This window comes from Calypte anna, unplaced genomic scaffold, assembly GCF_003957555.1.
Source record: "Calypte anna isolate BGI_N300 unplaced genomic scaffold, bCalAnn1_v1.p scaffold_147_arrow_ctg1, whole genome shotgun sequence".
NCBI classification, from domain to species: domain Eukaryota; kingdom Metazoa; phylum Chordata; class Aves; order Apodiformes; family Trochilidae; genus Calypte; species Calypte anna.
The window spans coordinates 628,361-651,620 of record NW_022045449.1 but is presented as its reverse complement, the minus strand read 5'-3'; the positions used below and the strand labels follow the sequence as shown (position 1 = coordinate 651,620).

The 23,260-nt window shown below is 48.6% G+C and overlaps 2 protein-coding genes across 2 annotated transcripts in view; one reads left to right on the top strand and one right to left on the bottom strand.

Annotated features, from left to right (window-relative positions):
- LOC115600225 (zinc finger protein 850-like) overlaps window positions 1–22,756 on the bottom strand; it is an 82,821-nt gene extending 60,065 nt beyond the window's left edge. Inside the window, 2 exon segments of the mRNA XM_030468511.1 lie at window positions 21,082–21,790; window positions 22,634–22,756. Coding sequence (XP_030324371.1) covers window positions 21,082–21,688 — 607 coding nt within the window. The 5' untranslated portion in view covers window positions 21,689–21,790; window positions 22,634–22,756.
- LOC103533044 (zinc finger protein 436) lies at window positions 17,708–18,806 on the top strand. The gene is given in 1 exon segment (XM_030468525.1): window positions 17,708–18,806. A coding segment is annotated over 1 exon segment (768 nt). The 5' UTR covers window positions 17,708–17,785; the 3' UTR covers window positions 18,554–18,806.
- Window positions 22,757–23,260: the final 504 nt, after the last annotated feature.

The following is a 23,260-nucleotide window of genomic DNA, read 5'->3' as shown; positions in this document are numbered from 1 at the left end:
AGGTGTACCAGGAGTCATTTTGTCTTGAAACTCTGGACTTCCTTTCCCCTTCTTTGGGAGGTCAAGACATGTCAGAAATTTTATTACTCATTTTCACACTGTACTGTCTGTAGAAAGAGTCTTGACCTACAAGTGAGGGATGAGCTCTGCCTTCCCATTGACTGGAGGTCAGAGTTTGTCCTCAATGCTGCATTAATAAATAAATAATGAAAAATCCTTGCTTTCAGAGCCACCTATACAGAATCTTTGCCTCCCTGCAATCATGGCCTCCAGTGATCTGCTCCAACAAGTCTCTGGGGAGACTTTGTCAGTAATGGGACCCAATGGAGCCAATCAAAACTTCACAATAACTTTGTTTTTTGTTTTGGCTTTAACTTCTAAAGATGGTTTTTTTTTCAGTCTCCTGTCAATACCTGAGGATCACTGTTATGAATTGTATAATGTTTGTTCATTTAAACCTTAAGCAAGGTACATTTCTGATAAGGGGAACTGTTATGAATTGTATGTATTGTTTGTTATGAGTTGTATATATTGTTTGCAAGGTATATTCCTTTGTAATTTCATTAAAGATAGAAACAGTAAAAATGTTTTGTTTATACTTTATAAAATAAGCTGTGAAATGTACCTGGAAAAAATGGGGTGCTACCTGACTAAGAATGTGTAGCCACTTTTCAAGAAGCCCATCTATAGGGTGATAAAGAAGAACCTGGACCCCTTGCAACACTGCGCACATGCGCAGAACGAACACGGCTGAAACTCGTGGCACCAGCAGGTAGTAGACTATAAAAGCAAGAAGAGCCAAAGCCATGGTGCATGATCTTGGTTGAGCAAAGGCTCCCCATGCACCCAGCGCTGTATTTTTGTTTGTTGTTGCTTGCTAATAAATTCTAATTGGTTTTAATTGGCGTGTCCTGGTCAATTTTTAGGACCTAATTTATAATAAATTTGGTGCCGTGACTCGGATAAAGGCTATTCAGTGCAGACCTTTCACAGGGGAGGGCGGCCCCGCTGAAAAAGTGGCCCTTGTGCTGGGATACTCATTGAGTCCTTTACCCGATGAACCTCTAAATTTCGGTACCAAGCAAAAGGAAAGGCCAGCAAAAAAAAACCCATAATCTTTTTGCACAAAGACCCGAACGAAGATGCAGGGACACGTGAGTATAGGCCAGGGGATCCGTTCAGTTGGGGTTGGGGATCCTGGGGTGTGCCATGTGAGACGTCCAAGTGCGGGTGAAGTGAGTGCATGGTCCTCAGTAGTGCATTTTCCACCTCCCGCGAGGGACCGAGTCACGAACAGGACGACGTGTGAGCGTGTGTGATTGAAGGCACCCCAGAAGATGGGACAGAAGAAAGCAAGCCTTCTGATCCCATGGGTGGGGAACTGCAAGTTAGGCTTCCCCGGATAGTCCGCTGAGGTTAATGATAAGAAATTGGAATAGTTACCCTTCTAGGCAGGGTAAAAGCCAAATTAAACTGATACATTATTGCATGGAAGTATGGGGAGGAAAACAAATCAGAGATCATTTATATTGGCCCATTTTTGGGTCTTCTGAGGATTGGGTTTGCCAGGCATTAAACACATATGTAAAATCAAAAGAACCATTCAGCCCGGAAGAAAGTGAATATGTTGGTTTATGGATTGGATCAGAAACAAAATTCAATTTGTACCCTTTAAAGAATGGAGAAAGAAAGAAAAAGAAAAATTCTAAACTAGAAGAAATTCCTCTTGTAGTGAGACAGGACCAGGTGCCCTGAGTTATTGATGAGTGGGTGTGGGTTCACCTGTGTCTGGCCTCCCTCCTGAGCATGTGCAGGAGCAGGGGGCCAAAAGGAGAGCAGCTGACACTCACGGAGGGGGCTCTCACTCTTCAGTGAGGATGGAGAAGCCCACAGCTCGAGGAGCCCCAGGAGCAGGCAAGAAAGGGTAGAACCCGAGGCCACAGGAACAGCCCTAGGACATCGTCCAGGAATGGGCTAAACCCCGAGGCCTCAGGATCAGCCCTAGGAGCAAGAAGGGCTCCTCCTGCTACACCTCTTGCACCTCCACCATATATTCTGCCACCTCCACCTCCAGAACCCCAGCCCCCAGTGTCACCAGTTCAGGCAGCCCCCACTGTTCCCCCTGATGAGGATTCAGACTCAGATTCCTTGAGGCAGATCAGAGACGGGTTACAAGAAGCCAAACAAGGGTGAAACAAAGTAAAGATGTGAGTGGTTTGTATCCATTACGAGAGGTTGCTATGGGAGGACCGCAGGCTGGTATGGGATATGTGGTTGTTCCTTTGAACTCAGGAGATGCAAGAATTTAAAAAGGAAATGGGAAATTCATTAGAAGATCCTTAAGGAGTGGTAGAACATGTAGATCAATTCTTAGGACCTAACGTGTTTACTTGGGAGGAGTTGCAGTCAATTTTAGGAATATTGTTTACTGTAGAAGAGCGGGGAATGACCGCAGGAGGGCAGGAATGAGAATTTGGGATGAGCAACATCAGCAGGGTCCTGCAGCAGATATTAAGTGGCCCCTTCAAAAGCCAGACTGGAATAACCAGGATCTAGTACGTAGGGGACATATGCAGGACTTGAGAACTATGATTATTCAAGGTATTAGGGAATCAGTTCCACGAGGGCAAAACATTAATAAAGCATTTAAAGAATATCAAAAGAAAGATGAAACTCCTACTGAGTGGTTAGAGAGGTTAAGAAAAAACTTACAGCTGTACTCAGGGCTGGACCCGAGTACTCCAGTAGGAGAGGCTTTGTTAAAAACTCAGTTTGTGGCTAAATCTTGGGTGGACATAAGGAAAAAGCTGGAGAAATTAGAAGATTGGCAGGATAAGGGACTAGATGAATTGTTGAGAGAGGCTCAGAAGGTGTATGTGCAGAGAGACGAGGAGACAGAGAAGGGAGCAGTGAAAATAGAATCATAGAATCATAGAATAGGCTGGGTTGGAAGGGACCTCAGAGATCATCGAGTCCAACCCTTGATCAACTACCGCCACAGTCACTAGACTATGGCACTGAGTGCCATATTGAGTCGCTTTTTAAATGTCTCCAGGGACGAAGAGTCCACCATCTCCCCAGGCAGCCCGTTCCAATGTCTGATCACCCTTTCCGTGAAAAAATTCTTTCTAATATCCAATCGGAACTTCCCCCAGCACAATTTAAGACCATGCCCTCTTGTCTTACTGAGAGTTGCCTGGGAAAAGAGACCAACCCCCGCCTGGCTCCATCCTCCTTTCAGGTAGTTGTAGAGAGCGATGAGGTCTCCCCTGAGCCTCCTCTTCTTCAGGCTGAACAGCCCCAGCTCCCTCAGCCTCTCCTCATAGGGCCTGTGCTCGAGTCCCTTCACCAGCTTGGTTGCCCTCCTTTGGACCTGTTCGAGGACCTCAATATCCTTCTTGAACTGAGGGGCCCAGAACTGAACACAGTACTCAAGGTGTGGCCTTACCAGGGCTGAGTACAGGGGCAGAATCACCTCCTTGGACCTGCTGGTGACGTTGTTTCTGATACAGGCCAGGATGCCATTGGCCTTCTTGGCCACCTGGGCACACTGCTGGCTCATGTTCAGCTTCCTGTCAATCCAGACTCCCAGGTCCCTTTCTGCCTGGCTGCTCTCCAACCACTCTGTCCCCAGTCTGTAGCGCTGCATGGGGTTGTTGTGGCCAAAGTGCAGGACCCGGCACTTGGCCTTGTTGAAGCTCATCCCATTGGAGTCAGCCCATCTCTCCAGTCTGTCCAGGTCCCTCTGCAGAATCCTCCTGCCTTCCAGCTGATCAACACTTCTCCCCAGCTTGGTGTCATCAGCAAACTTGCTGATGATGGACTCAATCCCCTCATCCAAGTCATCAATGAAGATATTGAACAGGACTGTGTAGAGAGATGAGATAAACCAGGTGCCTTGAATTGCCAGTGAGTGGGTGTGAGTCCACCTGTGCCTGATTAGCACAGGCCCCTACTGGGCATGAGCAAAGCCAGGGGGCCAATAAAGGTGGGACACACACCCACAGGGCAGACCCAAGCTCACTCTGGTGCGAGGCATGGAGAGGCCAGCAGCTCATCGAGCCACTGGAGCAAGAAAGGCTCTACCCACTACACTTCTACCCCGGAAGCGCTGTGTGGTGGCTTGGAGTCCTGGAAGAGACCAGCGACTCATCGAGCATCAGGAGCAATAATGGCTCCTCCCGCTACATCTGGTGGAGAATGCGGGCAGCATACAGACAACTTAAGAAGCAACTTGTGAAGAGCTGGCAACAAGAATATTCTCCCTGTATCAACAAGCTCTCTGGACAAGAAGCCCCAGGAGCAGGCAAGAAGGGGTAAACCCCGAGGCCTCAGGAACAGCCCTAGGACATTGTCCAGGAATGGGCTAAACCCCGAGGCCTCAGGATCAGCCCTAGACAAGAACATTCTCCCTGATGATCAGCAAGCTCTTTGGATTGGGAACCCCTGAACAGAGGGAAGCCAAAATAAGGGTTCTGTCTTTGAAGCCAGGAGGGGGGAATTCCAGGGTATGGAATCCCACGGAGGAACCAGAAACCCATATGGAATCCCAGGGTATGAAACCCATGAACCCCTGAGCAGGGATGGAATCCCACGGAGGAACCAGAAAATCTCTTTGGAGGCCCCTGAGCAGAGGGAAACCAAGAGAAGAGCAGAAACAGGAGGGAGAAGAATAAAAGGTAGAGACTTTGTGAAAGAGTGCCTGGGCTGACATTCGGTTGCCTATGTTTGTTAAAAATGTTTGTAAAAGCTAGGGTTAAAATCCCATGTATGTTTGTTAAAATGTCTGTATGTTTGTTGTTAAAATGTCTAAGCTAGGGTTAAAATCCCATGTATGTTTCCTAAGCTGGGGTTAAAATCCCATAAGTTGTATTTTTGCCTAAGCTAGGGTTAAAATCCCATAAGTTATAAGTGTATTTTTGTAAAGGGTAAAAATCCCATAAGTTAAAATCCTAAGGCAAAAATCCTGTATTGTACTCGGGGCCCCCTCAATGCTCTTAGTTGAGTGTCTTGCGGGGCCTGAAGATAAATCCTGTATGGCAAAAATCCTGTATGTTTGTTAAAATGTCTGTAAACTAGGGCAAACCGGGAAAGCTTTAAAAAAAAAAAAAAAAAAAAAAAAAAGGGGGGAAATGTAGAGAGATGAGATAAACCAGGTGCCTTGAATTGCCAGTGAGTGGGTGTGAGTCCACCTGTGCCTGATTAGCACAGGCCCCTACTGGGCATGAGCAAAGCCAGGGGGCCAATAAAGGTGGGACACACACCCACAGGGCAGACCCAAGCTCACTCTGGTGCGAGGCATGGAGAGGCCAGCAGCTCATCGAGCCACTGGAGCAAGAAAGGCTCTACCCACTACACTTCTACCCCGGAAGCGCTGTGTGGTGGCTTGGAGTCCTGGAAGAGACCAGCGACTCATCGAGCATCAGGAGCAATAATGGCTCCTCCCGCTACAGGACTGGGCCCAGCACTGATCCCTGGGGGACACCGCTGGTGACCGGCCGCCAACTGGAAGCAGCCCCATTCAGTACCACTCTCTGGGCCCAGCCCTCCAGCCAATTCTTAGCCCAGTGCATAGTACGCTTGTCCAAGCTGTGGGCAGCCAGCTTTCTCAGGAGGATGCTGTGGGAGACGGTGTCGAAGGCCTTGCTGAAGTCCAGATAGACCACATCCACAGCCTTCCCCTCATCCACCAGGCGGGTCACCTGATCATAAAAGGAGATCAGGTTGGTCAGACAGGACCTGCCCTTCCTAAACCCGTGCTGGCTGGGTCTGATCCCCTGTCCATCCTGCAGGTGCTGTGTGATTGCCCCTGGGATGATCTGTTCCATAACCCTGCCAGGCACTGAGGTCAAGCTGACAGGCCTGTAGTTTCCCGGGTCTTCCTTCCGGCCCTTCTTGTGGATTGGCGTGACATTGGCCAACTTCTAGTCATCAGGGATGTCCCCAGTGAGCCAGGACTTCTGGTAGATGATAGAGAGAGGCTTGACGAGCTCTTCTGCCAACTCTCTCATCACCCTTGGATGGAGAAATGATGGTTGCTGCTGTCCAAGAGAGTCAGAGACGGGCAGGTCAGAGTCTAATGGGTCAGAAACTGGCTGAGCGTAAAGGACAGTATCAGAGGCCTGGTAAAATTTCAGGGCCACCTGAAAGGACTAAGAATGTAGTAGTTTGCTATTATTGCAAAAAGATGGGTCATATGAAGAGAGATTGTAGACAAAGGAAGAGGGATGAGAGGATGTTTGAGGAAAATTAGGGGCTTTACTTGCTGGGGACCAGAGAAACAAATGAGCCCTTTGATAAAAAAAATAAAAGTTGGTTCCTAGCAACAGAAGGGAAAATTTTTTTTGTCGAGTTGGGGGAGGATGGTAGACAGCTTGTGAATTGTGAGCAGTCTTGGGAGTTTTGCCGTTGTTGGGGAATAGAATTGGTACTGTTTGTACTGGCTTAAAGTATGTATATGATGTAGTACATATTTTTTAAAAAAAATTCTGGGAAAAAAGAGGCCTAATTAATTCACAAACAAAGGGACATATACAGGTATTGCGAGCCCTGCGAGAACCAGCACGAATAGCAGTAGTGCATGTAAAAGGTCACTAGGGGGAGCTGGGTTCTATAATCAGGGATAATAACATAGCTGATCAGGAAGCTAAAAGGATAGCCTTAATGACCATTTAGGTGACTGACAGTCAGTGCAACGAACTGGATACAAGTAATCAAAAGTTGTTAACCAGAAGATAAAATGTATTCATTTTTTTTTATTATTTGAAAATTAAACCTTATTCATTACAATTAATGAGTAGGCAGGAACAATTGTGAGCTAAAGAGCTTAAGTGGTGCAAAGACCATTATTGGATTTAGTGATACATGGAATAAAGTCTGGAGATAAAATATTAATCAAATCCTGTAAGGAGTCCTCTTTGACTTCTTGCTGGGAAGGTGTTTTAGTTTTTTTTCTTATTGCTTTGCTTACTACACAGACAGACATCCGTACTGCCAAATGAAGATGGATACATGCCAGCCACGTCAGGGGACCAGTTAAAGTGAAGGAGTGGAGGACCATTCCAGGAGCGGATCTTAAGAAATGAAAGTCATCAAAAACTGATGTGAGATAGTTGATGAAACCTCTAGGCAAAGGGAAATAAAGAGTAAACACCATACTATGAGAATACTTAGGCCTATATTAAAAGACTTAGTAGGAACTGTAAATAATAAAGTGTTACTGTTATCTCGAGAAATAATTGCAACTGTAGGAAAAGTTTGTGAAGTTATAACCGCTTAAGTAAGAATTGTTTACAGGTTGTGAATGTGGAGATATAATTTGCAATTCTTGGGTGAAAACTTACTGTGGAAGTTGTAAAGTCTTTTATTGAAATATAACGAGGATTGAAAAAGAGCTATTACTCATAACCCTTCTATAAGATATGTATTGAAAATGATAATGAGGTATTAATTGGCTATAATAATTGGGTACAAATAGTACAAAACAGTGGATAGATAACAATGGAACCCCAATAGGACTATGGGATATTGTGGGATGGTTGGTATTGGAAAATAAAGAAAATTTTGAATTGGCTCGTTTGTGGTATATGTTATAAGGCCACTGTAGATTTGGCATAAACAGGACAGAGATAGTAGATAAGTGTTGTTGTCTTGCAGAAGCTCCATTTGAGGAACAGAGCTATCAAATTTGGAACTGTGATTGGAAACAAGGAATTGAGGCATTATCTTTGCAAATAAATTCGCAGGGAATTTCTGAGCCCCCACATTCCCCTGAAGAATACCATCTGCTGCCAAGAAGAAATCAATACTCCAGGCATTCTAATCACAAGAACGGCCTGCGGAGAGGCAGAGAGGTAGAGAGTGCGGAGATATGAAATGGGGATCAAAATTGCTCTAATGGTAATAGTAACCCAAGTTATAAGGGTGGAAGGAAATGAGTACCACCAGCCATATAAATGGTCTTTAATACAGGTTGAAAGTAAAAAGGTGATCCAAGAAATAACTCCTGGGGAACCAAAATTTGAGACCAGATTGGGTCACTTAGCACCTGTGATCCCTATGGATCACGGAGGCTATTACCTCTGTCCTGCTTCAAATCCTGGGCGGCCTTCTTGTAATTATCCAGGTCAATATTATTGTGCCTATTGGGGTTGTGAAACAACAGCCTCACATTGGAACCCTGGAGCTGGAACTGATAAATTTCTTGAGGCGCAACGAGGGCCTAAAGGGTGTGCAGACAGATGGAAAATGATATTTGCAGATGTTAGAAAAAGACTAATGACATGTGACTGTACAACTATCACTTTAATTGTTAAACACCCAACAGATACAGGATGGTTAACAGGTAGAACTTATGGGGTAAGATATTGGGAATCTGGAACTGATAGAGGAGGATTAATTATGATAAAGAAGGAACCAGTTCCCACTGTAAAGGAAGTAATAGGACCAAATAAGGTCTTGACAAAAGAATTTGAAAATAATTTAGAGAAAGATTCAGAAACAGTGACAGGTAATACCAGTAGCAAAATGATAAGCAGTTCTCCTCCTACGAAAATAAACACTGCCTCAGTTCACCATCCTGAAAACTACATATATAATCAACAAATCACACCAGAACATCATTTAGTTAAAAAGGAACCTATTACAGCACTGACACTTGCAACTCTGATAATTTAAGGGGAACTGGTGTAGGTACGGGAGTGGCTTCTTTGGTAAAGCAAAATCAAGAATTTACTGCATTCAGAACAGCAGTAGATGAAGACTTAGTACAGATAGAGCAATCTATAAGTGCACTCGAGACATCTTTAAGATCCTTATCTGAGGTGGTGTTACAAAACAGATGTGGGCTGGCTTTATTATTTTTACAACAAGGGGGGCTCTGTGCAGCCTTGCATGAAGAATGCTGTGTGTATGCTGATCATACTGGGATAGTGAGAGATACTGTGACCAAATTAAGAGAGGGGCTGGAAAAGCGAGAAATAGAACAAGAAATACAACAAAACTGGTATGAATCTTGGTTCCAGCAATTCCCTTGGCTTACAACATTATTCTCCACTATAGCAGGGCCATTGATACTATTTGTTTTAGTATTAACCTTTGGGCCTTGTAATTTTAATAAAGTAATTGCAATAATTAAAAATCGCTTAGAAGCAGCTCACAATGTTTATGCATACTAAAAATGAACAAGTACCCTCCAATGAGTCTGAAGCAGCAGGGATTTTTGCACTAAGCCACCAAGAATTACAGCGGTATAATGAACAAAATCTGTGATAAAAGGGGAGATCGTTATGAATTATATAATGTTTGTTCATTTAAACCTTAAGCAAGGCATATTTCTGATAAGGGGAACTGTATATATTGTTTGTTATGAGTTGTATATATTGTTTGCAAGGTATATTCCTTTGTAATTTTACTAAAGATAGAAGCAGTAAAAATGTTATGTTTATACTTTATAAAATAAGCCGTGAAATGTATCCAGGAAAAATGGGGTGCTACCTGACTAAGAATGTGTAGCCACTTTTCAAGAAGCCCATCTATAGGGTGATAAAGAAGAACCCGGACCCCTAGCAACACTGCGCACATGCGCAGAACGAACGCGGCCAAAACTCGTGGCACCAGCAGATAGTAGACTATAAAAACAAGAAGAGCCAAAGCCACAGTGCATGATCTTGGTTGAGCAAGGGCTCCCCATGCGCCCAGTGCTGTATTTTTGCTTGTTGTCGCTTGCTAATAAATTCTAATTGGTTTTAATTGGCGTGTCCCAGTCAATTTTTAGGGCCTAATTTATAACAATCATGGTCTCAGTCCCTCTGGCGCCATGGGGCCCATTACAGTACTGAGCAGCCATGAATCACCCTGTGGTTTTTTTAGTGTTCAACACTTGCACAGCTAATTGGAGAGGTTCCAGTGTGAAGGAAGAAAACAAAGAGCATCAAATAAATTTTTTTTTAAATTCTGTTTTACTGGTTTTCAGTTTAGAAATTCATACTCAACTGGTACTGGTGCACAGTGATTCTTCAAGAGTCGACAGTGAGGAAAAGCCTTTGAGGTCCAACACTCCATGGAGAACATTGCTCAACTCCTCCCAAAACACAACATTGCTCTCATTGGTTCCTTGGGAAGGGTCTGGGATAATTTGCTTCCACCACATTGTCACCACCCCCTTGTCAGTGCCACCACTTCCACCCTCCATACAGCAGCTGCAGCTCGTTCAGTTCACTCCTGTCCCCACACTGCCACTTCATTCCCACCCACCCACCCACCCACCCCGCATGGCACCAGCATCATCGGGGTCTCTGCGGGGAGCCCCGAGCGCTGGCAGCGATTGTCCTGTCACACAATGAGGGGATGGGGGCAGCGGCAGCGAGCCCGTTCCTGCCCTGCCTGCAGGACACCTTCCCTTAGGGGCAGGAGGAGCAATGCATGACAAGTGTCCCTTTCCAAAAGCCCGCAGCAGCCTCTCTTTCCTACGGCAGCTGCTTTCTGCACTGCCATCAGGAACGCCCTGCAGGCTGCACTTTGCATTTCCCCCTAAGAAAGGGAATGGTCGTTCTTGGCATCACCCAGCACGGACAGAATGTCCTCAGGTAGAAAGAAAAAGAAACAACAAAGATACAAAACTTGTAACCTCCCAGGGACTGGGAGGGACTGGGAGGGACTGGGAGGGGACTGGGGGGAACTGGGAGGGAACTGGGAGAGACTGGGGGGGAACTGGGAGGGAACTGGGAGGGATTGGGACGGACTGAGAGGGGTTGGAAGGGGAGTGGGAGGGGATTGGGAGGGATTGGGAGGGATTGGGAGGAACTGGGAAAGGATTGGGGGGAACTGGGAGGGGATTGGGAAGGGACTGGGGGGAAATGGGAGGGAACTGGGAGAGACTGGGAGGGAAGTGGGAGGGGATTAGGAGGGGATTGGGAGGGGATTGGGAGGGGACTGGGAGGGGACTGGGAGGGGATTGGGGGGGACTGGGAGGGATTGGGAGGGTATTAGGGGGAATTGGGACAGACTGGGAGAGACTGGGGGGTAACTGGGAGGGGATTGGGAGGGACTGGGAGGGACTGGGAGGGAAATGGGAATGATTTGGAGCCAACTGGGAGCAACTGGGAGGGATCTGGAGTCAACTCTGAGGGACTGGGAGGGATAGGGAGGGACTGGGAGGGGATTGGGGTCAACTGAGAGGGACTGGGACCCATTGGAAGTCAACTGGGAGCAACTGGGATGGATGGGGAGGGACTAGTTTATACTGGCCTGTACTGATTTAACTGGCCTATAGTGGTATATAGAACTTATACTGGTTTATACTGGTCTATGCAGGCCTGTAAAGGTCTGTACCTGTTTATACTGGTCTGTAGTGGTTACACTGGTCAGTACTGGTCTGTATTGTTCTGTACTGGTTATACTGGTCTATATTGCTCCGTACTGGTCTGTACTGGTCTATACTGAAACTGGATGGGATCCACCCAAGGGTGATGAGGGAGCTGGTAGAAGAGCTCGCCAAGCCTCTCTCTATCACCTACCAACAGTCCTGGCTCACTGGGGACATCCCTGATGACTGGAAGTTGGCGAATGTCACGCCAATCCACAAAAAGGGCAGGAAAGAGGACCCGGGAAACTACAGGCCCGTCAGCCTGACCTCAGTGCCTGGCAGGGTCATGGAACAGATCATCCTCAGTATAATCACACAGCACCTGCAGAGGGGCAAGGGATTAGACCCAGCCAGAACGGGTTTAGAAAGGGCAGGTCATGCCTGACCAACCTGATCTCCTTTTATGATAAGGTGACCTGCCTGGTGGATGAGGAGAGGGCTGTGGATGTGGTTTACCTGGACTTCAGCAAAGAGATTGACACCGTCTCCCACAGCATCCTCCTGAAAAAGCTGTCAGCCCACAGCTTGGTCAGGAGCACCCTGTGCTGGGTTAGGAACTGGCTGGAGGGCTGGGACCAGAGAGTGAGGCTGAAAGGGGCTGCACTAAGTTGGCAGCCGGTCACTACTGGTGCCCCCAGTGTTGGGCCCAGTTCTGTTCAATATCTTTATTGATGATTTAGATGAAGGGATTGAGTCCACCATCAGCAAATTCGCAGACGACACTAAGATGGGGGGGAGTGTGGATCAGCTTGAAGGCTCTGCAGGCTCTGCAGAGGGACCTGGACAGACTGGAGATTTGGGCTGATTCCAACGGGATGAGGTTCAACAAGGCCAAGTGCCGGGTCCTGCACTTTGGCCACAGCAACCCCATGCAGCTCTACAGGCTGGGGACAGAGTGGCTAGAGAGCAGCCAGGCAGAAAGGGACCTGGGAGTCTGGATTGACAGGAAGCTGAACATGAGCCAACAGTGTGCTCAGGTGGCCAAGAAGGCCAATGGCATCCTGGCCTGTATCAGGAACAGCGTGGCCAGCAGGTCCAAGGAAGTGATTCTGCCCCTATACTCAGCCCTGGTGAGGCCACACCTTGAGTCCTGTGTCCAGTTCTGGGCCCCTCAGTTCAGGAAGGATATCAAGGTCCTGGAACAGGTCCAAAGGAAGGCAACTAGACTCGTGAAGGGACTTGAGCACAGATCCTATGAGGAGAGGCTGAGGGAGCTGCGGGTGTTCAGTCTGGAGAAGAGGAGGCTCAGGGGAGACCTCATTGCTCTCTACAACTACCTGAAAGGAGGTTGTAGCCAGGGTGGGGCTTGGTCTCTTTACCCAGGAAACTCTGAGCAAGACAAGAGGGCACGCTCTCAAGTTATGCCGGGGGAGGTTTAGGTTGGATATTAGAAAGAATTTCTTTACTGAGAGGGTGATCAGACATTGGAATGGGCTGTCCTGGGAAGTAGTGGATTCTCCATCTCTGGAGATATTTAAAAAGAGACTGGATGTGGCACTCAGTGCCATGGTCTAGTAACTGCAGCGGTAGTGGATCAAGGGTTGGACTTGATGATCTCTGAGGTCCCTTCCAACTAAGCCAATTCTATGATTCTATGATAATCACTTGGAGAATTCTTCTAGATCCTCTCCTCTCACTTTGAAAACTTGCTTCCTAATTCCACCAAGAAAAATTAACAATGAGCTCTTCAGGTCTTGAAGATGTAAAGGAAATTAGAAAATATCTTTTAGGACAGCTTTTTAGGAAATCTGAGGATCATCGCATGAGCCTCAGATACTGAGAGAAGACTGAAGACATAACTCTAGAAATCAAAGTCAAAGTACCTCAAGGTATCAATGGGCCCCACTAATCCTGCCAGAGCTCGGTAATTAGGTGCTCAACAGCCCCCTGGGGGTTAGGGAGGTGGGGGGACAAGTCTGAGCCTGCAAAGTGACCAACAGACATGGGGCTGGGAGGAGCTGCCAGGTGCGCCTCCAGGACCTGTTTTTTAAACCAAAGGTGGGACCCAGGCCTACCTGAACCTGAACAGGAGGATTCCACGGAGCGGGTTGGAGGAACCTTGAAGATCATCGAGTCCCATGGCAGGTGCTGATGTGGCACTTTTGCACATGGGAATGTTGAAAAGATCTGAGATGCTGGAGGAAGCCCAAGCAGGGCCCTGAGGGGGCCCCAGGGGCTGATGAGGGTCCTGGGAGGGGTGGGGGGTTTGGAATGTTGGGACCCCTGCCCCCCAAAGAAAGCACTGTGCATCAGAACAGGCAGGGGGAAGCAGGGCCAGCGCTGGCTCCCTGGCTCCTCTCCACTTCCCTGCCCTATGTCCGGCCCTCAGGGTGTCCCTGTGTCCCTGCCTGGGTGCAGATTGCCATGGAGGCCTGGGAGGGTGGCAGGGCTGGTGGCACAGCGGGCCAGCGCTGGGACTTCAGCCGCCAGCAGCGGGACCACAGCCCCTGGCACCGCGCTGGGCTGGACCCTGGCAGGGAGCTCTGGTACCGGCAGCGGGCGGCCGGGCTGCTGCCGGTACATGGGGCAGTGGCTCAGCCTGTACCTGGCCACCCTTGGGCTTGGCCTGGCCAAGGAGCGGGGAGAGGTGGCCCCTTTGGGGAGCAGGGAGAGCTGCAGCGGGGTGCAGGGAGGCCCGGAGCCGAGGCACGAGTGGGAAGAGCCAAGCCCAGCCTGGGAGCATGGAGAGCCCAGCCCAGGAACAGGGAGAGCCGGCACCATGTTGGGAGGGAGGAGAGCTCTGCCAGCACGCAGGGCAGAGCCAAGCCCAGCCTGGCAGCCAGGAGAGCCCAGCTCAGGGACACAAGAGCCAGGCACCTCTGGGCAGCAGGCAGAGCCAGGGCAGCCCGGTGCCAGGGGGATGCAGGGGAGACGAGGATCCCCCCCATACAAGTGACAGGGCAGCAGGAGCCAGTGGAGAGGGGAGCACAGACCACACAGCCCTGATGCCATTTAGTAATGGAAAGAAATAAACATTTTTTGGGGAAAATCAGATAAGAAAGAACGAGAGAGTGATATTCATTATACTAACATATTAATGAGCTATAACAATACTGAAATACCCACCCAAAGGCTAGAGGGACCCCTGCTAACAAAAACCCCCTTTGAGTGACATTTTTGAGCATTGCCCTTTCAAACAGGAGTGAGGAACCAATTAACCCAGAATCATAGAATGCTTTGGGTTGGGAGGGGTGTTAAAGATCAACTAATTGTATCACCCTTGCATGGGCAGGAACACCTCCCACGAGATCAGTTTGGTCCAGGCCCCCTGCAATCTGGCCCTGATCACTTCCAGGGAGAAGGCATCTGAAGCTCCTGTGGACAAACTATTCCTGTGCCTTACAGCCCTTGTGCTAAAGAATTTTCTCCTAATATCTAATCTAAAATCTCACTGTAATATATGTGTGCGTTTGTGAATTCATTCATGTTGAATAATTATTTGAATAATTATAAAGTGTTTACTAACCCAACTTTATAAAGTATTTTGCTAACCCTATTTTGAGAGTACTAATAATATATCTGCCTTCAACATTGTGAATATAACTATTCTTTGTGTAACTACAAGGCTTAGGTGAACAAGAAGGAAGACATCCACAGTTTCCCTACCTTGAAAACACTACAATGTATATTCCATTGTGCTAATCTAAGCTGATTTCGCTGTTCACCACATAACATTGCAATTAAAGGTGATTTTACTGCTGACTGCAGAGTGTTGCACAGGAAAGAGCGAAGGAGCTCAGATGCAGAATCGAAGGGTAACAAGAGGGCAAACTGAGGCAGACACTGACTTCATCGAATGACCACTAGATGGGGGTCAAAAAGAACCTCAGAGACCCTGGTAAAGAAGTTGGCCAACAGCCTGGGCAGGATAGTGGAGGTATAGCAGATTTGCATACTGGAGAAATTCTCCAGGAAGAAGTACATGGGCGTGTGAAGATGCTGACCTGCCACTGGTGCACAACAACAAGGAGGTTGCCAAACATCATCACCAGGTAAATCATGAGAGAGAGGAGAAAGAGAGGCACCTGAAGACTGGGGACACCACTCAGTCCCAGGAGGAGGAGGAACTCCACTGGTGATATGCAGTTGTCCCATTCCTCTTTCTCCACAAAGTGCTGTAGGACTTTTTTTTCCCTGCTTGGCAGGTGGAGTACCTGAGCATGCATTTGTGTTTGTTGTACAAAGAATTGGGCAGAAGTCACTAACTCATCGGGATAAATTCACACTTTGTTTAAGGACTCCATTCTTAGTGAAAGGACAAGTACAGGTCCTCTGAGAAGGCCAAACTGCTCTTCGTAGAAGACTAGATCTTCTCTGATTGGAGACAAGAGTGTCCACAGTGCTGTGCCTGTTTCTGTGGATTGAGAGAGAATGTTCAGTTGCTCACATTTAGCTTAAGACACATGATGTTATTCTCAGTAGCACCCAGAACAGGAATTAGACAAATTCTGCTTTCAAGCAACAGAAAAATGGGAGAGAGAGAGAAAAGTTCCACCGTGCTGAAAAGGCCTTTAGGGGAATGCAGAAGTAAGGACACTAAGCAGGACCAGGGGTCACAACTCCCTGAAAGACTTTTTTCCTAATGAAGCAACTCTGTCTCTGAAGAGTCCATCTCTTTCCACCGAATAAGAATTTCCAGGAGTTTCCAGCTGAGCTGTTGAAGGTGCTGTGAAGGGTCTGCTAGGCAGCAGAGTTACAAATAGTGTGCACTTGGGAGAGAAAAGCAGGGAAAACTGAATTCCAGAGACGAGGTACCTGAGCCATCTAAGCCAAATGAGGAAAAGTGATGTAGCAGGGGAAGGAAGGGAAAAGGAAAGGGGTGATAATCATTTGCTGACCATCTTTCCCTCCTCGCCTTCAATTTCTGGGTGCGTTGGGGCTGCCTCCCTGCAGCAGCACAGCCCCTGCACCTCAGCATTGCCACCTGAGTTCTCAGGGCTCCCTGTTCAGGGTCACAATGGAGACAGAGGAATGTCCCGATGGTGAGCGGGAGCCGAGGCAGAGCAGGACCAGCATCAAGCACAGATTTCCAGGAAATGCCTGAGCCACTCCGGACTGCCTGCCCAACCCTCTTTTCATCTCCAAATACATCTTTTCGACCCTAAACCCCTTCGTTTTTATGAAAAAATGCCCATTTCTGATCCCAAATCCTACATGTTACACCCTAAATCGTTGAGTTTTTACCAAAAAAAAAACCCTTTTAGACCCCAAATCTCCCTTTTCCACCCCAAATCCCTCCGTTTTCTACCCCGAATGCCCATTTCTCAACCCCTAAGCCCGCTTTTCAACCGCAAATCCTAGAATTTTTACTCCTAAATCCTCTTTTCTGTGTACCTTTGGTGGCTATTTGGTGCTTCCTGGCCGTTCCGTGCCGGCTGGGCTCCAGTTTGGGGCATTTCGGGGCGATTTGGGGGGGATTTTGGGTCGTTTCTGCGGTGTGTCGGGTCGGGTCAGTCCCTGGCGATTCCGGACTACATTTCCCATCAGCCTTTGCGAGGTTCCGCCACTCACCGCGCGCCCTTCGCCTTCAGCTCCCGTCGTGCTTTGCGCCTCTCCGAACGCCCCTCCCCTGCGGCCCGGTCGCGAGACATTTCTATGACGTCACCGCGGCTGCGCGGAAGCGGCGTGGGAGGAGAGAGGTAAAAGAGCGGCCGCTAAAACCTCCCGGAACCCCCCTGGACCCCAGATCCCCCCCAGGTCCCTCCCAGTGCTCCCGATCCCCTCCCAGTGCCCTCCCGTTACCTTTGAGCTTCTCTCAATACCCTTCCAGTCCCTCCCAGTTCCTTCCAGTCCCTTCCCAGTTCACAGGACCCCTAAATCACCCCAAGGGTTGTTGGCAGGAATAGGGGAGAAGTAAAATATCTGGTGGAGTGTAAGTGCAAAGGAGTGATCCCAACTCAGGCCAGGAGGGGCTCACAACCCCAGTACCCTGGGTAACACCCAGTTCCCCTTCGGGTTTTGGGTGCCAGCGTAGCTCCTAAAGATGAAGGAAAGGATGATCAGTGGGTGTCCAACTCGATGGGTAACCTCCTCATTCCACCTCACACTCCACTTTCACCCACAGGAGGAGTGATGTAGGTTTTGGCTGCCTTCACCCCACAAAAATCTCTACTTTGTCACTGCACTATGGCTTCTTTCATAGGCACGGGGTGACTCCATTGGGGCAAAAAGCTCCCTGGGTACCCCAAAGATTAGACAGCTTTTGGTCAAAGTTTGACATGAGTGAAAAATCATTGAATCCATCCAGGAGAAAAATTTGGCATCATCCAGGAATGTGGGAAAAGGTTTAGGATTTTCTGGGCCCATCTTCACCACCAGAAAATCCATTAGGGTGAGAGACCCCAGAGATGCCCTGACTGCAGGAGATGGTTTAGTGACAGCTCGGATCTGGTCTAACGGTGACACCATCCCACAGGCACCATGTCCTACACCTGTCCTGACTGCGGGAAAGGTTTTAGCAGGAACTCAGCTTTCATCAAGCATCAACGGGTCCATACGGGTGAGAAACCCTTTAAATGTTCCGAGTGTGGGAAGGAGTTTACTCAGAGTTCCAGTTTATCACAGCATCTACGCGTCCACATGGGTGAGAAACCCTATAAGTGTCTGGAGTGTGGGAAGGAGTTTACCCGGAGCTCCAGTTTATTAGAGCATCAACGGATCCATACAGGAGAGAGACCCTATAAGTGTCTGGAGTGTGGGAAGGTTTTTTCCCGGAGTTCCAATTTATCACGTCATCACCGCATCCACACAGGAGAGAAGTTGTATCCCTGCACTCACTGTGGGAAAGCCCTCAGCAATAGCACCTCTTGGATTAATCACCAACATGTCCATACTGAGGAAAAACCCTACACGTGTCCCCAGTGTGGGAAGGGCTTCCCAGCCATCTGGAATTTCACCCAACACCTACGGATCCATACAGGTGAACGTCCCTACAAGTGTCCTGACTGTGGGAAGAGCTTTGTCAGGAGCTCTGATCTCATCAGGCATCGTCTCACCCACACAGGAGAGAAGCCCTACTCGTGTCCCCACTGCTCCAAGAGCTTCAGGCGAAGCTCCCATTTGCTGAATCATCAGCAGCTCCATAGGGGTGATCGACCCTAAAGCTGCTCCCAGTGTGAGAAGAGTTTTTACCAGAGCTATGATCTCATCTCTCATCACCAGACCCACCTCAACCATCACCAGAAATGAAGGGGCCTGGTCAAGGTCACCACATTTTCCAAGCTTGAGAGTTTCCATGCTTTGACATCTTTAAGATGTTGGGTTTTTTTTTTTGCAAGCAAGTGATTATGACACACTCCTCAGTGGACATGGCAGGAGAGGGCCATGTCTGTTTCTATTATTTGGTAGGGAACACCCATATGGAGCATTTTATTATGACTTTGCAGCAGGAGTTTTAAAGTAAACGGGAGAGATAGGCTGGGATTGTGTCATTTTGAGGTGAAAAGAACCCTTTTCAACTAGGTGGCTTTTTGAGAACATTTATAGCCACAGATTACACTTCATTGTCCAGATGGTTGTGACTGCAAATCTGGGTGGGGGCACACTAGCCTGAGGTTCGATATCACTTGGTTGTTTTCATTAATAAGATACTCAATAAAATTTTACAAATGTACAATGGAGCAATCACTCGTGGCTGGTGGGGTGCAAAGGTTAATATCGAGCATTATCAGTCCAAGATGCAGACATTGTCTGAGAAACTTGCTGTTAATTTCACTGAGTGCAGCTGCATACAGGAGACTTAGCTGAAAGCAAAATTACGGGACAGGAAAATAGGTATATCCTGGCCAAAACCAGGACACTCCAGGGCTGCAGATCCACATCTGCCCCTCCATGGGCTGCAGGGGACAGCTCCTCCTCTCCCCACAGACTGCAGGGGAACTTCTGTTCTGGCCCTTCCTTCAGTCACTGACCTTGGGGTCTTGTGGAGGGCTGGCAGCAGGCTTCCACCTCCTTCTCCAGGGGCATCTTGGGCATTTTCTGCCACAGACATTCCATGGTCACCCAGGGCAGCTGCTGACTCCTGAGGGAGGTGTTCTCCCAGATATGGGTACCACAGGTCTCCACAGCCCTTATATACCCCCAGGGTCACCACAGAGACCCCCATGACAATGGTGTCCAGGCACCAGACCCTGCATCACAAAGCCCTGGTGGTGGCTGGAGACTCCTAGGCCTGGAACTGCCTGGGACTGTGTCACAGAATGACGGAACCATGGAATGGGTTGGGTTGGAAGGGTAAAAGATCATCTAGTTCCAAAAAAACCCATTCCATGATTCTATGATCCCACCCAACTGAAGCCAACCCTGCCCCTGTCCCCATGGAACTCACTTCTTAATCCCATCCACAGCATCAGCCTCAGTCAGCAGTAGTGTCTCTTGGAGCTGCTTGAGGATGAGCTCCCCATGCTCCTCCTGCTCCGTGACTCTACAGATAATTGCCATGACCCTCCAGATCATTCTGAATCCCAGAATACCTCAGGCTGGAAGAGACCCCTGAGCATCTCCTTGTCTGAGTGCTCTGCTCAAGGCAGGATGAACCAGATGAGGTTGCTCAAGGGCTTCCCCAGCGTGGCTTCATCCACAAAGGGGGTGAAAGTGCCTTTTGTCCCACCCCACGTGGGGATTATTAAGAGAATCAGAATTTTTGGATGAAGTACTGGATCAACTCTTTTGGATTTAGTCTCAGCCACTTCTCTCAGCTTCTTATCATCAGTGAACTTGCTGACATCCCCTCATCCAGGTCGTTGATGAATATATGGGCAAGAAGTGGACACAGTTCTGATCCCGGGGGAACACCACTGGGCACAGGCCTCCAACTTGACTCTGTGCCACTCATCACAACACTCAATTCAGCTGTTGACCCAGTTACAAATCCACCTCACAGTCCAATCATCTGTGCCTCATTTCTTAAGTTTCGTTATGAGAATGTTATGAGAGACAGTGTCTACAGCTTTACTGAAGTCAAAGTATATGACATCCACTGCTCTCCCTTCATCTGCCCATTTGGTCATCCCTTTGTAGAAGGATATCAAGTTAGTCAAGCAAGACTTCACCTTAGTAAATCAATGTTGGCTGCTCTTTGCATGTGCACATTCAGAGTACTGAATATTCTGTGAGGCAGACTTCTCCTTTCCTACTCAGTCTTGAGAGCTACATCTACCACTGCAGAGATGTGGAATCCCCTCACCTTCAAAACAACTTTTCTACTTCCTCTATTTCATCCTCCTGTGTGGCACTGACTGCAGCACAATGTGTGTTGCATCATCCTGTAAACGAAAGAACTCAGATATTGCGGGCGGTTGCATTGTTACAAGCTGCTTGCTAAGCCTTTGCTGCTTTGAAGAAGCAGTGTCTTTCCACAGTTGCCAGTTGTTTTGCTTCCATTGCTTTAAGCAGCATGACACAATCCCAGATTTTTAGTCCTGTTTTCTTTTCAACTCCTACTGCAAAGTCACACTAAAATGCTCCATATGGGTGTTTCCTAACTAAAAAAAGAAATAGACCTGGGCGCATTCAGACACCTCCCCTGACGAGTGTGTCATCGTGACAATCACTTCCTTCTTTTACCTTGTTTGTTTTCAAAGAATCTAAAGATGTGGAAACTTGGAAACTCTAAAGCTTGGAAAAAGTGGTGACCTGGTGGGTCTGGTGGTGAGAGATAAGATCGTAGCTCTGGTAAAAACTCTTTCCACACTGGGAGCAGCTTTAGGATCATTCACCCCTATGGAGTCGCTGATGATTCAGCAAATGGGAGCTTCGCCTGAAGCTCTTGCAGCAGTGGGGACACGAGTAGGGTTACTCTCCTGTGTGGAAGAGACGATGCCTGATGAGATCAGAGCTCCTGACAAAGCTCTTCCCACATTCAGGACACTCGTAGGGATGTTCACCTGTATGGATTCGTAGGTGTTGGGTGAAATTCCAGATGGCTGGGAATTAGCAAGAGGTGCTATTGCTGAGGGCTTTCCCACAGTGAGTGCAGGGATACAACTTCTCTCCTGTGTGGATGCAGTGATGACGTGATAAATTGGAACTCCAAGAAAAAACCTTCCCACACTCCAGACACTTACAGGGTCTCTCTCCTGTATGGTTGTGGTGATGACGTGATAAAGAGAAACTCTGGGTAAACTCCTTCCCACACTCAAAACATTTATAGGGTTTCTCTCCTGTATGAATGTGATGATGCTGTGATAAATGGGAACTCTGAGTAAACTCCTTCCCACACTCGGAACATTTAAAGGGTTTCTCAACCGTATGGACACGTTGATGCTTGATGAAAGCTGATCTCCTGTTAAAACCTTTCCCGCAGTCAGGGCAGGTGTAGGACATGGTGCCTGTGTGATGTTGTCACCATTGGACCAGATCCAAGCTGTCGGTAAACCGTCTCCTGCAGTCACGACATCTCTGGGGTCTCTCACCCCGACGGATTTTCTGATGGTGAAGATGGGCCCAGAAAAAAAGAAGTGACAAATTAGCGATGGGTTTTTTGTGGGGTGAAGGCAGCCAAAACCTACATCACTCCTCCTGTGGGTGAAAGTGGAGTGTGAGGTGGAATGAGGAGGTTACCCATAGAGTTGGACACCCACTGATCATCCTTTACTTCATCTTTAGGAGCTACGCTGGCACCCAAAACCGAAAAGGGAACTGGGTCTGACCCAGGGTACTGGGGTTGTGAGCCCCTCCTGGCTTGAGTTGGGATCACTCCTTTGCACTTACACTCCACCAGATATTTTACTTCTCCCCTATTCCTGCCAACAACCCTTGGGGTGATTTAGGGGTCATTTCGTACCACCAGACATCTCTGCTATGATTTTGTGTTCCCCATTGTGGCACCAAATCCCCACCATGACCTGGGGGTTCCCCCATCACACCCACATCCAGGATCAGCTGTCATCCACTGGGATGAGTTGGGGTCTCCTGGGAGGTTTTTGGGTCCCTGATTGTGGCTCCTGAGCCCTGAGGTTATTAAGCCCCCTGGAAGGATTCTGGCGTTGCCATGGTTACCCCTGGCTCCAGGGTGATTTCAGGGTCCCCACTTGCAGTCCCCACACCCTGGGGATGACTTGGGGGTCCCTATCACAGCCCCCACCCCAGGATGAGTTGGGATTCCCTGGATGATGTGGGGGGAGACCCAACCACAGCTCCTCCATCCTCCCTATTGGGTGGTGGTCACCATTGCCCTCACCCTCACCCCAGGGAGAAGTTTCAGGCTCAGTTTGTTTCTGGTCCTGGGACAGAATTCACTCTCAAATCATTGTTTTCTGTTCAGAGCACCTGGAGTTTGGGAGGCTGCAGACTCCAACTCTGTGGGTGCACGGGAGGTCAGCAGTGTTGTGTTGGGTTCTCCCCAGCTCTGGAATCCTGTGGGATCCACAGGGACCATGGGCTCCAGGCCAGGGCAGCTGCTTCGACCTGGCCAAGCCCAGTCTTCCACACCAGGAGCACCAACACCCTCCCTGCAGAGCAGGAAGGTGGAGGAGATGACCTTTGAAGGTCCCTTCCAGCCCAAAGCAGTAGGGATCAGAACTGGGATGTTACTGGTGTGTCACTGGTGGCCCCCCAAGGCCCAGTGCCCCAGGCTGGAGGCACGGAAGCGGTGTGACTGGAATGTTACTGGTCCGAACCTCCTTAATACCCTGGGAGGACACTGGGAGGGACTGGGAGGGAAATGGGGGAGACTGGGAGGCAGTGGGAGGGGATGGGAGGAACTGGGAGGGGATCGGGGGGCACTGGAAGGTACTGGGAGTTTATATGGGGGGACTGGGTGAAGGTAGAGGGACTGGGAGAGACTGAGGGGGTGCTGGGTGGGGACTGGAAGGAACTGGGATGAACTGGGAAGGGACTGGAAGGAACTGGGAGGGACTGGAAGGGTATTGAGAGAAGCTGAAAGGTAACGGGAGG